The sequence below is a fragment of the Augochlora pura genome, chromosome 6 (genome assembly GCF_028453695.1).
Source record: "Augochlora pura isolate Apur16 chromosome 6, APUR_v2.2.1, whole genome shotgun sequence".
NCBI lineage: Eukaryota > Metazoa > Arthropoda > Insecta > Hymenoptera > Halictidae > Augochlora > Augochlora pura.
This window is the reverse complement of record NC_135777.1, coordinates 4,426,987-4,442,286: the sequence shown is the minus strand read 5'-3', so window position 1 is coordinate 4,442,286 and position 15,300 is coordinate 4,426,987. Positions and strand designations below refer to the sequence as shown.

Genomic DNA, 15,300 nt, shown 5'->3' with positions numbered 1-15,300 from the left:
AAAGCGAGCTATACAATTTTCATTTTACATAAAAATCGCGATCTGTACGCGACAGAATAGATTTCCTCGCGACGAGTATATTCGTCGAGAACGGTTAACAATCGGCTCGGAGAACTGCGCTTCGCGGTAATAATTCGACAAAATCCACGGTCGGCTAATTCAGATAGCCGATCGATAAACCTCGAAATTCTTCGAGTAATTCGAACATTGTCCGATGTCTCGGCGGAAGACTCGCCGAAACAATAGGGCGGACTGTAACGCGTTAATGGAACGAGCTTGCACAAGATTTGCATGAATTCGCATCGCAGCCAGCGGAATCGCATCGATTCGTAATGAAGCTTTTGTTGGGTCCGGGGACAGCGGTTGTTAGACAAAAGGGTCGCCACTCTCTCTCTGCCTCTCCCTCCCTACCTCTCTCTCTCTCTTTTTCTCACCCCCGCCGATATTTTCCAACCGTCTCCGGGGGTGCGAATTCCGGACCACGGGTCTTCTTCGACACAATGGCCGACTGTCTCCGACGGTGGACACGCTCGCATGCAGCCGCGTCGAGTCGTGCCACACCCTCCGTACGGAGCGTTCGCTCGAAACGAATCGACAGAAATATCGTTGCGAGGCAAGGTCGTCTCTCTGCTCGTCCGTTTCGCTCTTTCAGAGAACCGTTATCCGCGCCGGGGAAACCGTCAAAACTTTTCGCGAACGCCGCACGCCGTCGAGGACGAGCGGAAACGTCGTCCAATTTAAAGCAGTCTGCGCCGCGCGACACTCGGAATTCCGACGATTTCTTTTTTTTTTAACAACTCTAACGATGTTTCGATTGTTTCGCGGAGTTAGGTGATTTTTTTTTCCAACGCGCTTTTAACCCTTCGCCCATGACTTTTTCATTTCATTTAGTTTGACTCAGTCGACAGAGACGGGCGGATGTACTTTTAATATTTCTATGGAAACTTGAGATCGTGGTAGTAATTATAATGATAGCAGTGATAATAATAATAATTAGAATAGTAATAATAATTATGACAATAGGGATAATTAATAATAATAGCGACAGTGATTTATTTAAGCAAAGAAGTTAATCAATAGAATGCCGGCTCGTTATTTTTTCACAATTGAATGTTGAAAAACTGAGCTGTAAAAATAGATAGTCGCGTAAAGATCCTTAGTCTATATGCAACTTTATTGACCGAGTATGTCAAAGTGCAACGCGAGGAATAGAAAGATGATATTTCATAACAGTCGGAAGCAAAAGTGAGCGTTTAACAAAGGAGCCGATGGAAGAGCAGTGAAATATTTTATTACTCGTATGTTGTTAATTATTCGAACTTGAACTCGACAAAATTTTACAAATTAGTCGACGAGAGATTATCGCAGGATGATGAATCCAAAAACGAAAGCTTTAAATCTCTACTTTAAAACAGTATTTTTCGATTTTACGTTTGATGCGTCCTCGTCACCGTAACTCTTTAATTAAAAAAAAATAAGTCACGTTACCAAGATGATCTGTCCCGGCGTTATTGACCACACGTAAGGGTTACTTCGAAGCGCTGTGACTTTGTGAAAAAAACGCAGCGACGTTTCTCTTTTTGTGTATTAAAGAAAAAAGTTCGAGCTTCAATTATATGAAAATGGCGTGATTGAAAACAATTTTCCCTGATCTGTGCGTTTGATTAAACTTTGCAATTTTTTATGCTTTTTTATACGACCATTTTATAAGTATGGCATTTTTCATTATGATATACAGTGGCTTTATATTTAAATAATTACAGCGGTGACATTGCGACGCATTTAAAATCGGGTGACACTGTTTCGAAGTAGAAATTTCTAGCTCTAATTTAAGAAAAATATTATCATCCTACGACGATTCAACGGGAAGTTATCGGTGGTCAAAGTTGACCAATTTTCTATCCAAAAACCTGCGGCGAACCTGCGGCAAACAGAAATTGGCATCGCGTGATGGTACACGCGATCACATTCGTGTGTGAGCCGCAACAGGTGCGAGCATCACCTATTGATAATAACCTGGAGATATTGTCATTATTTCGATATCTCCGAGCGACTATTGTGGCAATCCAGTCGCGGGAAACGATCGAACCGCAGGGTATCAAATATCCCGTTCTATGCAATCGCTTCTGTGCCGCGTGCCTTTAACTATTTTTTTCGTGTAGCTCGACGCTGAAACGATGCTCTGAATTGTCATATCTTCGATAATTTTATAATAAAAGAATACAATTGTTGCAAAAATGAAAATTGATTACACTCGACCGCACCGTAATTCTTTTGAATCATCATGAATACCCTACGAAAAAATCTTCGTAAATCGTGTTCATTTATTCGTGATTTTTAACGGCTCCGAAGACACAATTTACGTACAGGCTGCCACACGTCGCGGTCTCCGTCGCGACGCCAGCACCGCCCTCACCCCAATTAAAACACTAATTAAATACGTTTGTCTGAAAAAGCGCGGGCGCCGCGTCGCGCCGGCTGCTCCCGATTTCTATCAGTCCTGTGTCGCGAAACATTTTCAGAAAGGGCGACGGGGGAAATGGAGGGAGGGGAAAAGGGAGAAAAAACGAGGAGGGAAAAAGGGAGAAAAGGACGAGAAAGAGGCAGGGATATGGATGGAGAAATGGAGGTAGAGAAATAAAGACACGGAGAAAAGAAAGGCGGAGATATAGGGAAAGGGGAAAAGAGGGAAAAAGAGAGAAAGAGAGAAAGAGAGAAAGAGAGAAAGAGAGAAAGAGAGAAAGAGAGAAAGAGAGAAAAAGCGACGAAGAGAGAAAAAGGGGGTGAAACGAGAAGAGGGGAAGAATAGAGACGGAGAAATAGAGACAGAGTAATAAAGATAGAGAAAAGGCGAGAAAGGTAGAGAAATAGAGAAAGAGAAAAGGGAGAAAAAACGACGAAGAGAGGAAAAGGGGGTGAAACGAGAAGAGGGGAAGAATAGAGACGGAGAAATAGAGACAGAGTAATAAAGATAGAGAAAAGGCGAGGAAGGCAGAGAAATAGAGAAAGAGAAACGGGAGAAAAAGCAAGAAGAGGGGAGAAACAGAGATGGAGGATTAAAGACAGAGAAAATGCGAGAAAGGTAGAGAAATAGAGAAAGAGAAAGAGGGAGAAATAGAGCAAAAGCGAGAGAGAGAGAGAGAGAGAGAGAGAAAGCGAGAAAAAAGAGAGAGAAAGAGAGAGCGTCGCGGCGTTTCCAATAAAACAAGCTCGCCAGTGGCGGTATTAATACCGGCGTGATTAATCACGGAGGCCCGCGTGCACGGAGCGCGCTCTCGATATCAATTTTAATTACAACGCGGCCGAGAATTCTGAAAAGCGTCGCGGAGACGAGGCAGCGCGGAGCTCCACAATTATTTAATCAGCGACACCTCGTTTATCGTCGATCGACTATTAACTGAGCGAGAGCCGCGACGGTTCGCGGCCGGCCCGTCTCCAAAGGTCGCGACAAGGGGAGAACTAATCCCCGTGACCCCGGCCGTTTATCATTCCCCGCGACCCGGTCGGCTCTTTTTCTATATCGCGCGCCCGGCGATAGAGGAGAGAAAATGAAAAAGGTCGCGACGGCGAAACGCGCGAGAGCACCCGCGATTAAATTGTCACTTCCCGGTAATCCGTCGGAGAATCAGCAGCGGGGGTGTGCCATCGCGCGCGATCACCTGACCCGATAAAAGTCATTAAACACAGAGACCGGCCGCGGCCAGCCACCGCGACTCGAGAGATCGATACACGCGGCAATGGGCGAAGAAATTCCGCGACGATATTTCCCGGCTCTTAATTAGCTAGCCGACACGCGCGACGCTAAGGGTGAGCAGGCTGCTCTCGGCGTAGTCTCTTAGCCGGAGCCATCGCGCGCCGTTGTTCGAATTAATCGCACGGAAAATATCGGTGAAACGTCGCCCGGTACGACGATCCTGTTGTTTCAAACAATCCTGCGCTCAGCTCGACCTGTAATTCATTCTCCTCTAGGTTTGTTCCGCTGATGGTCAGTTCATATATCATTTTATCCGGCGATATGCCGTTCGAAATAATCGTCGTGCTTCTTGTTTCAGTCTGTAATTCATTCTCCTATAGGTTATTCCGTACACGCGTCGTACCGTCTGCTAATTTGCTGTTTAAAATAATCACGAGTTTATTGCTACCTGTGATTCATTCTTTTCCACGTTAATTTTGCACGCAATTATTTCGTCGTGAGTTTTTCTGAACCTATAATTTACTCTATTTTATATTATATTTTATACAAGAGTTTTATCCGACGATAAAAATAATTAAAATAATCGTCTGTTTATTTGAACCTATAATTAATTATTCTTTATATTTTTTACCTATAGAATAAATTTATGCATCCCTTTATTTCACAGTAGCTATTTAATATAACCGTATCAGTTTATGAGAATACACGATTAATTTTATTTCTATCAGTTATCTTGTCTACATCATCGTGTATTATATTTTATCTGGTTGCAAGTTGTTCCAAATCACCGCGTTATCTTGTTTAAAAAATATACGATTAGTTCCGCTCTAGATTATTTTGCTATTAGGACATGCAACCAGATTATTTTCAATGTAGATAATTTTCTAGATTATTTTACCATTTCGAATTTAATTAAAGCAATCTGATGCGATTAAACTTGTTGCATATAAATGGCAACAAGTGCTCGAAAATTTCTCGAGGATCGAAGTAGCTCCGTCGAAGAATTTTTTTAAGAGAACAAAAAGTAATTAGCCTCGAAAGCTTTTATCCTAATTCCCATTCTCATCGATGACTTCGGAGGCTTCTGTGTACAGAGTCCCGGCGCCTTGTTAACAGAATTGACAATTAATAATTAAACGAATCCCAACAAGGGAATACGATAAAACCGATAATGCACTTTCGGTAATGGCATCCCGCCGAGCGAAAAACAATGCCTCGCCCGCGCGTGTTTTATTCGTCAGGATACGAAGGTCCAATCAGGACCGGCCGATCCGTTTTTTTTTTTTTTTTGGATCCGCAGCATCTAAACGAAATTACCCTCCGTGAAAACCCGCCCTATGAAACACGTCGATATCCCAAAAGAACGCTCGGGGATAAATCACTCTTTATTTTTCGAAACGAACCCCTCCCCCCGCCGCCTTCTCCACCCCTCTTCACCCCCGCGCGACCCTTCACCCCGGTCCCTCGATTTTTTCGCGCGGATGAAAAATTCCTCGTGTCGAGAGCAACGTGTGTTACGCAAACATTGGCGTAGAACAATTCTCACGGTATCCATGACGGTGGAAATGAATCGGATACTTTCGAGTTGCAAAATATATTTCGTCGCCGCATAAATCCTGCCGCTTATTCGTTCGTTATCTTTCGTTCAATTCGCTCCAAATTCTTCGAAATTCTCTTCAAGAATTTTCTTCTTAAATTTCTTTATTCTCGGGTGCAATTTTACCACAGGTAAAAAATTCTGGCAGTATTTCGTAACGTTCCACCGTCCCCGTTTCTTCTATTCCAAAAGGCTTGCGCGACCGTTTCCATTTGTCTCGAAGTTTCCTCGCGTCGCGGTTGGAAATGTTGCAGCGTCGAATTAATTAAAAAGGGGACGAACAGTCAGTCGGGCACGCGTTTTAGTGTAGAGCATTTTAAAATCGTAATACGTCAAGATTAAACGTCGCGCACGGCAAATATTATATTAAAACGGCGTGTTCGCGCCGCGCTCCCTCGAACTCATTGAAACGTTGGCGCCGTTGAAACAACTGGCCTTTTGACGAAGACGAAATAATTTCACTTGAACTTTGACTTTCGAGCAGATTATTCGGCTCGATACGGATGCAAGTTCGAACCGGATGCAATTACTCTCGGGATTCTACGCGAGAAAAGACAGACACTGTGAGCAGTGTAACGAGCACAAAGTTTGACGATGTCGCGCGGTCGGACGGCTTCGCAGTTGCTCGGCTTTCAAAAATTTGAAAAATGACCGGCAGAAAAACGAGACGGTAAAATCATGCGACACGTGGGTGCTAGACAGATTGATTTTCAGTATAATATGTCCCTGGAAAATGTTTCGTTTTAGTTCGACAAAAATTTCAGGTACCTTTAAGGGTGGAAAAAGTGATGTAAAACGTGCACAATGCTCCTTTTACTTTATATTTTGTTTTACACTTCCATTTATATTTTAGTTTATATTTTAATTTACGTTTTACCGTATGTTTTAATTTATGTTTTAGTGTATGTTTTAATGTATACGTTACTTTATACTTTATTTTCTATTACACTTTATATTTTATTTTATATCTCACTGTATATTTTATTTTACATTTCATTTTACGTTTTATTTTACATTTACATATATTAATATTTAGAACTTCCCTCATAGTAGGCATTCGCTCATAAATATAATTAAATTAATTCCCAAAACCGCTTGATTCCTTTAAATTCCCGAATTTCTTAAAAAAATTCCCAAAAATCTCGGACGCGTTTAAAACCGGGAAAACAGGATTCTAAAACGTCTTGCAATCGTTTATGAAAGGATATTCGGGCAAAAATTGCTCGGGGAGCATCGAACGAACGATTCTGCGGAGAGACCGCATGCATTTGAAATCTATGAGCGAAAGGTTAACGGGAGTTCGGGTAACCGTCGCTCTCACGGAAGTAGAGTCCCAGTAAAACCCGAGAACTTCCTAACAGTTGCACGGAGTCGGGGCTGGGCAACGAGTATGTCGAACTAAAGAGAGGACGATTGCCGGAGGGGGCGCGAGAGGACGGGAAACGAGAGGGTCGCGGAGCGTGTTAGGAGGCGTCGGGACGACGCGCGACGGTCACGGACGACACGCCACCGAAACGTAAGCGCGGCTGAAAACGTCAGCTTTAAAATTAGTTTCGCCGGGACGGCGGACGAGAGAGAGAATATTTTCGTAACTCAGCCGCGCCAAATTTCCAGAGCGGGTTAAAGGTCGTCTTTACGGAGGGGGGTGGTTTCGGTCCGCGGGGCTCGAATTACATTTGTTTCGGGGGTTGGGAACTTTGCGGAACAGCGGACCCGCGTATATATTTCGCGAACGGGCGGCGACGTGCTCGTTAACAAATAAGTCGACCGTGTCCGGGAGATGTAATTGTCCAACAGGTCCGACACGTTGGAACGAGACTTTACGGGCTCGTAAACCATTCGCGTGAGTCGGAACACCCTAATAAACAATGAATTAGGGTGGGACCATATCGGACGCTTATGAAAATTGCACCCGCAGGCGCGTTGGACGGTTCAACTCTTCCTGCGATTTTACTCTTGCGGTTTAACTATTTGCGCTCGGAACTGTTTTAACCCTTTCGACTATAATAACGAATCAGACTCGCGATACAGATTGCATACAAGATCTACTAAATATGATTATTAATTTCTTCTACATCGAAATAAAGATAAAATCTTCTCTTGTCAAAGTCTAGAAACAAAAGTACAGAAAGACAATGAAAGAAATAAAAAATGTCTGGTCCGATTATTAAAAGTATTAAGGACAAATAAGTGCTAATCAACGAAGCGCAGAAGGAATCGTAGTGCCAAGGGTTAATTAGAAATTCAAAGCATCTATTCCAAGTCGTATTCTTGAACATATACAATTCAATATTGTAGCGTATGTAATTTAATATTTTTAAACATATAGCAACTCTCAATGGTGTCTCAGAGTCGTCATCCCAGTGCAAATGGTTAACCAACGACGTCTTCGTGTCACAAAATCGACAGTCTCCGATGTGAAATACGTTTAAAAATTGTTACGCGATCAAAGTATTAACGAGCAAATAAATTATATTATTAAATATAATATTCCCTTAAGTTTTCATTTAGATATCCTATTAGATTGCTGATCTTATACATCGGTGATAAAAATGAGAGTATTAAATGAATTTAATACACCCCCGCGTCATTCACTGAAATTATTTAAAGAAGAGCATTTTTATCTTTTATCTCGACGACGATAATTTTTATTTTACATAAAGATCCTTAGCCGAGATATCGGTAACGCTATAAAAGCTACTTTCTGACTGTAATTACGCACGGTATCGCCCCCTCATAACCGACAGCACGAAACCGCCTCGAACAGTTCCCGTTCCGTACTAATTTCCACAGCAATATCCCATAACCCGTAAACGAAGCACGCCCAATTCCGAGGGCTAGACACCCGGAAGAGAGGCTCGCGTTCCCCGTAACCCGACCCGGTTGACCCACCGTAAAACCCCGAGACCGGTAGTACCGGCAATCGTCGGTATAAGCGGCAATAAAGAGATAAACGAAGCCATTCACTTACGTATCTGCGGGACGTCGTATTGTATGCTTCCCCTGGTGGATCTGAGCAGAAGTTGGGGCGCGATGCTGATGCCGTTCCCATGGGGCGACGGCGGTTGAGCTTGATGGTTGACGGGCTCGCCGGGAAGGTCCAAGCCGGCGCGACGCGCCACGTCGGGCACCTGGCTCCTCTTCCCGGGCAGCTTGTTGCCGTCGATGGCGAACGGCCTGCCGGAAAAACCGGTGCTCGCCTGATAGTCCCTGATCTTGTCGCCTCTGTTGGCCGGGTCAGTCTTCATGTTCGCAGCGGCGGCGTTGCGTTTCTGCTCGAACAGCTCGTCGTAGTTGGATTGTCTGGTTTCGTGGAGGGTCTTCCGGCCGAGCTCGTCGTCGCAGACCCTGATCGGCAGGCTGACGGTGTTCCTGGAGTGCCGGCAGTCTATCCGCAGCTTCTTGCCGCGTTGCTGGCCGGCCAGGTGGCTCGGCTGGTCCTCCTGATGCTGCTGGTCGGACTGCTGGTGTCCGGCCGACGCGGCGTAGTCCGAGTAGAGGACGTTCAGCATGGTCGGCGACAGGGCGAAGAATACCGTCTGCAGCTCCCTGGGCTCCTTGATCATGTCGTCGATCAATATCCCGGCCGGCGTCCACGAGGAGATCCGCGGCTCGTCGTTCACCAGCAGCCAGTTCGACAGCTCGTCACGGTGCGACGCCTCCGACGGATATATCCTCAAGTGCAACAGGTTATTGCCGACCGTGTTCAGCTCGTTCTTCTTCCGGAGGCTGCTACCGTGCCGGTAGTCGTGCTCCTGCGCTCCCTGCATGATGATCATGGGCCGGTTACCCACCGCCAGGTCCAGGCCCTGTCCCACGTACGTGAGCAGCCAGAACATGCACACTGCCATCATATGGGAATCGTTCACCGTTCACCCCGCGACCAAACGAGAAAAACGCACCACCGTCCGATTCGGTCTCTTCCTTCGCGAAGCTACGTCGTCGTCGTCGTCGTCGTCGTCGTCGGCACACGCCGCTCGAAAGGCACAACTCGGGCTTTAGGCCGACTTTTCGTTAGCTGAAGAGAAAGGGTGGCTGGTGCGACGCGCGGCCAGGAAAAAACCGCGGCAGAACAGAGCGAGGATCGCCGATCGATCGACAACCACTGCAGACTTCTAGGCTGTCTCTCCTTCGTCTTCTTTTTCTTCTTTCGTATGGTTCCGAGCGCGATGCGTATCCCAGAGGCGTGCTCCTCGAGGACTGACCGCCTCTCTCTCTCGTCTTCGCATCTAACGCGGAACCTCGTGTTAGGTGGAACACACTCCTCTAGGTGTTGTTCGCGCGTTCGATCAGATGATCAGTCTCGCATTTTACGGGGAGGTTCTCCCTTTCTCTATATATCTCTCTCTCTCTCTGTCTTTTTCTCTGTCTCTCTCTCTCTCCCTTTCTTTCTCTATCTCTCTATCTCTCGACGATGTCGGGAGGGTTGGGTGTGTCACTGTGTCCTGTAATCAGGCGGTTAGTAAGGAACAAGCGCGACCCGCGATCGCCGATCGACGACGAATCTCTCGACGAAGATCTATCCAGGATCGAATCTGTCGAGGATCGAATCTCTCGAGGACAATCTATCGAGGTCGAATCTCTCGATGAAGATCTATCAAGGTTCAATCTCTCGACGACGATCCATCGAAGACGAATCTCTCAACGACGATCTATCGAGGACGATCCGTCGAAGATCGGGCAAGGTGTATGGCGGCTGGCTAGGTGTGCACTCTGAGCGCAGCGAAGGTGTCAACGGTGCTGGTGCGTCGCGGATGGTTTTAAGGTGCTGATAGAAGTGCGGGGCAACAATGAAACTGGATCGATCGGCCACGGTTACGTGCTCGTGATCGGAGCGTCTTCCTCCTTGGGCTCCTGGTCGTTCGGTCGCCGATTCCGGTTCCTCGCATCGCGACCGACGATCGGCTTGTTTTATCCGTGGCGCGTCCTCGCCGGCTCCGCGAAGCCGCGAGCGATTTTCTCTCCGATCGCCGATCTTGGTGTGAGCGGCGGTGCGGTTGCGGCGTTGGTAGCAAGTGCGGTGCGGTGCGGTGCGGTGCGGTGCGATGCTTCTACGTGCGGTGTGCGATCACGGCGTGCAAAACGGTGACATCGAACACCACGGGCGATTCTCCGGGTGCGGAAAAGTGGCTGTGCAGGACGAGAGAGATCAACAGGTGCCCGAAAAATGTGCAAAACCGTGCTCCCGCGGGTCAGAGGAACAGATTAATTAGGCTCCGAGCCGTCGGAAAGGTGTTGCGCGGCTCCCGAGCCGTGTCGTGACACATGAGGGTGGAGAACACAGCGGGCACATCGAATGTACAGAGAGATAGAGAGATAGAGAGACAGTGGGACAGAGAGAAAGAGAGAGAGAGAGAGAGAGGGATAGAGAGATAGATAGAGAAACGAAGAGAGTGGCAGGAAGATAGAGAGAAATTGACAGGGAAAGAGAGTCGAAGAGAAAGAGAGATAGAGATAGTTGCGGCAGACAGAGAGATTAGGTGCACGCACGCAACAAAAAGAAAGTTATTGTGCAGAGCCGCGGAGAGACTATGTAGGTGGTGTGTGTGCAGTATGGTGCGGAAGAATACTTGCTTTTCTGTCCGGGTGCTGCGAGAGACACTGCTCCGAAGAGACCGCGAATGGGTCTGATCCACTCTCGGGCCCACCGCGGGACACCGTTGTCTCATGCACTGGCAACCTTCGATCAAACCCCCTGCCCTCGGTCGCACATGCCGCACAGTGTAAATTCGTCAATGAAACTCCGTCGCGGTGATTCCCGGTGTTGGCTTCTCTCGCGGTTTTCACTGTCTAATTTTCTCTCTTTCTGTCTCTTCCTCTCTCTCTCTCTCTTTCTCTTTCTCTTTCTCTTTCTCGAGCGGGGGGTGGCTGCTGCTCTCTTATCTCGATCACACGAACACAAAGTGGTACGAACAATCGGTTAGCATGTTGCCGGCCCGCTGGATCGACGACGGTTGGAACTCTTCGACGAGCGCGAACGGTGCGCGGCGTTGGTCGCCGTCCGGGTTAAGCCAGGTGAGAGAGAGACTGGGTTTCAGCCGCGTCTCGCAACAGCGTGTCTTCCGTGTTCCCACTTGGCGACGGCCGAGAGCATACTTCGGCTCGGGAAGGAACGCGCGGCGGTTCAGAGACGCGATGCGACGCGGCGCGATGCGATGCGATGCGACGCGACGCGACGCGATGCTTGGTACGATGCGTTCGAAGCCGACCGGGGTTGGCTCGCCGACGGTGCCCGATGGCTGGCTGGTTGAGTCTCCGTTGGCTCCGGTGGCGGCCGGTTCTCCTCGTCCTGGACAGGCGGATATCCACGAAATAACGCAGCGGCGACCGATGTCGGTGCAAAAGGAGGTTGCGGCCGTGGATGTTGCTTTGCTGGCCGAAGGTCGAGGGATGGAGGATCGAAGGGTTGGGACAGTGGGTTAGTTTAGCGAGTGAGCTGGCTGGCGCCCTCACCAGAACTAACTCCCACGCTGCGCGACAACAGTCACCGGGTTTAATACACCGCGCATCCCCTCACTAGACCGACGGTTCTCTCTTTCTCTCTCTCTCTCCACTCTCTCTCTCTCTCTCCCTTCCTTCCTCCTGACGCCCTCCGCTTCCACCCCCGCCGAGCCGGCCGCGGCTCGTGCTAACCTGGCCCCGGCCACCCCCTGCATCGCACATTTCCGTTCTGCATCGAATCGCACACGCACGCATCGGCAACCTTGTACCTTTCCCGATGCATTTCGAACTCGCTACTCCCTCTCTCTCTCTCACACACATCCTCTTTCTCTATTTCTCTCTGTATCTGTCTCCGTCTCTATCTTACTTCATCTTTATCTCATTTTCTTCCTGTCTTTCTCTCTCAAAGGCTCTTCCGTCTCGTTCGACTTCGCCACACTTCCCAGCTCGAGGGCCGGTCTTCTTTCCCGCGTGTGTCTCTCGTCTTCGCGTCTTCGCCGTCTCCTCTCCGGTCGTGTCCACGCGTCTTCCCTCCTTCTCCCTCGCTTTTTCTTCTCTCCCTGTAGCTTCACCCTCGAAGCTGCCATCGCGCGCTGGTCGATCGACAGCTTTTACGATGTACAGTGTCTGAAGAAAGTTCCCGTATGCCGCGCGCACAACGACCATACCCGCCGGATCTAACGAGGAGAATCATGTGCCACAGCTGCTCCGCGATGATCTAGACCAGGCCACTGGATACTGCGAGCACGCGGCTTCCTTTCGGTTCGTTCCTGCAACGATTATTCCATTGCGATCATTTCACTGCGACAGGTTTGTTTTCTGCAGCGACAGTTAGGGAGACTGGGTGAAGGATATTGTCTCTGGAATTTTGCAGTGGGATGTCTTGTTGCGTTTCTGAATCGTTTCAAGCGTCTTGATACAGTGTCTGTTACTCGAAATGATCGAAAGGGTTCGTCATCCCTTAAATGCAATATTATTTCTTCAACACGTTCATTGCTGGTGTAGAGATTTATATTTTTGCGTTTATCTTATAAAAACCATCGTTTATAACATATAATAAGTACGATAATTTATTATTAATACATTATTTAATTAATATTATTTTTATATTAATTAATACCTATCCCGGAACATTGCCTCGGACTCGTGACATCGATACCGAGCAAGATCTGAATAATATGTATATTGTTAATTTCTCTTAAATCGAAATAATACTCTATTTTCTTATTATTAATATACAACTATTTTCAAGGACATAAAGGCGTGCAATAGTTATAAACTTTCTGTTCATTTTAGCTAATTATATACTACACAGTGATAAGGGTTGAATGAAAATACATTGTTTCATTTAATTACTTTGACAAGTGTCAGAGACGAAGTTTAAATAAATCCAATCGTGTCGTTATTTATCGAACAAAGAACGTTAGCCGCGCTTAGAGCAACGCTAGCTCCAGCGTGGAAAAGACGTTCACGTAAAGAACAAAAGAATATAATTACGCGTGGTCTGTTTTAGATCCTGTGTAATTGCAGATATTATGCACTCTCTACATTTTTAATTTTCTGGGACAGGATATTCGTAGAAAAGAAAGTTGAAGAGTTTCTCTCTGCAAACGCGAAAGCGTTCCTAAAGTAAAAGAGCTTCTGTTTAATTTCGTATTCTAATAATTCGCAAAATTTTCTCGCAGAGAGATTGTTTTACCTTCGTATGTAGAAGCAAGGATAAGACATTTATTTTCCACGGTGACACGTGCATTGAATTGATGATATTGCACAAATAATATTTAATGAATAAATTGAATGAACAATATTGAATAAAGAATATTGAATAAACAATATTGAATAATCAATATTGAATGAATAGTATTGAACAATCAATATTGAATGAATAGTATTGAACAATCAATATTGAATGAATAGTATTGAACAATCAATATTGAATGAACAATATTGAATAAACAATATTGAATTAACAATATTGAATAAACAATATTGAATAATCAATATTGAATGAATAGTATTGAACAATCAATATTGAATAAACAATATTAAATGAATAGTATTGAACAATCAATATTGAATGAATAGTATTGCATAATCAATATTGAATGAATAGTATTGAACAATCAATATTGAATAAACAATATTGAATAAACAATATTAAATGGATAGTATTGAACAATCAATATTGAATGAATAGTATTGAACAATCAATATTGAATGAATAATATTGAACAATCAATATTGAATGAACAATATTGAATAAACAATATTGAATGATCAATATTGAATGAATAGTATTGAACAGTTAATATTGAAGGAATAATACCGAACAATCAATATTGAACAAATAATACCGAACAAATAATATTTGCAATTCGAACAGCGTAATAATGTTTCTTTGCATTTTAGAAAGTTCCACGAACACAGCGTTAATTTCTCGGTAGTTTTACACTGCCGTAATTTATTAGCCTAGGGGACGATAGGGGGGGCCATCGGGCATAAAGAGTGTGTGGGCATTTTATCGGAGATATCGAACACTGCCGTCGCCATTAGTCCGCCGAGGAATTGCAGTGAATAGCAAAAAACGCTTTAGCGATCCTTCGGATTGTCTCTCGAGGAGTCGGCTATATATCTTCCACCCACAACAACACCCACGTCTAGTTTCACGGAAAAATACTAGTTCAAGTGTGTCCACCGGACAACGGCATTCGAACCGTTTCGTTCTTTTCCTTTGTTCACACGCGGACACCGCCACTTTACAAACGCGGAACAATTAGACCCTAAAGAGAGCTCAGCTTTTCTATTTCCAGCGATGCAGTCAAGGTGCAACAGGGACACGCGCCGCGTACGCAACGGAAACGGGCGCGAACTTTGTCGCGGCATACCTAATTCGTATTTCTATCGACGAGGTAACAGTCGTCGAGTTGATCTAATTAAGTGAAAGGGAATAGGAGAATGATCGAACCAGTCCCGTTTCCAAGCTTCCAGTCACCGCTTCTTGCAACGCGTTGTGCAATTTCTCGGAAAATTTGCCGAAACACGCGAAACCGGTCCGAAAAACATTGAACTATTTTTCTCGTGATTTCATTGTAGTGAGAATTTGGCACTGCAATAATTAATTATGAGTAAATCAACATAGCAGGTCATAGAAAAGCAATTGTTTGTTATATTAGAATAATCTTTCTAATAAGATATAGACAAATATGGAAAGCTGTATAATGCAAAAAATATTAGAACAATACCAAAGTATATTAATTGCTTATGAATTTTGCAAAATGTAGAAGCAGCTACAATTTATTTCTGTCGTCGATAATACTTTGGTAGGCCGAAAATGATGAAATTTCAATTGTCATAAACTCTTTAACCACTTCATTCTTTTTGTTTCCATCCCCATGTTTCCTTTACGAATTTATAAAATCCACGGTCTAAAATAAATAGGAGAAAATGTCACGAGTTCGCTGTATCTTAATAATTCGATCTCTGACTGACATTTAATTTTCATCAGTTCGTATCGTCACACGTCATTCACGATTAAATTGCGCCTTACATTAAGCACGCTGTACAAATC

At 45.3% G+C, this 15,300-nt stretch overlaps 1 protein-coding gene across 2 annotated transcripts in view; it reads right to left on the bottom strand.

The window, feature by feature from the left end:
• Positions 1-11,714, bottom strand: part of Jeb (low-density lipoprotein receptor domain-containing jelly belly protein) — a 30,076-nt gene extending 18,362 nt beyond the window's left edge. Inside the window, exons 1-2 of one of the 2 annotated variants that reach the window (XM_078182565.1) lie at positions 11,206-11,714; positions 8,263-9,520 (exon numbers count right to left, since the gene is read on the bottom strand). In XM_078182565.1, coding sequence (XP_078038691.1) covers positions 8,263-9,145 — 883 coding nt within the window. In that variant the 5' untranslated portion in view covers positions 9,146-9,520; positions 11,206-11,714. Of the gene's footprint in view, positions 1-8,262; positions 9,731-11,205 lie in introns of those variants that run through there. The other variant, XM_078182564.1, reaches the window with a different exon arrangement.
• Positions 11,715-15,300: the final 3,586 nt, after the last annotated feature.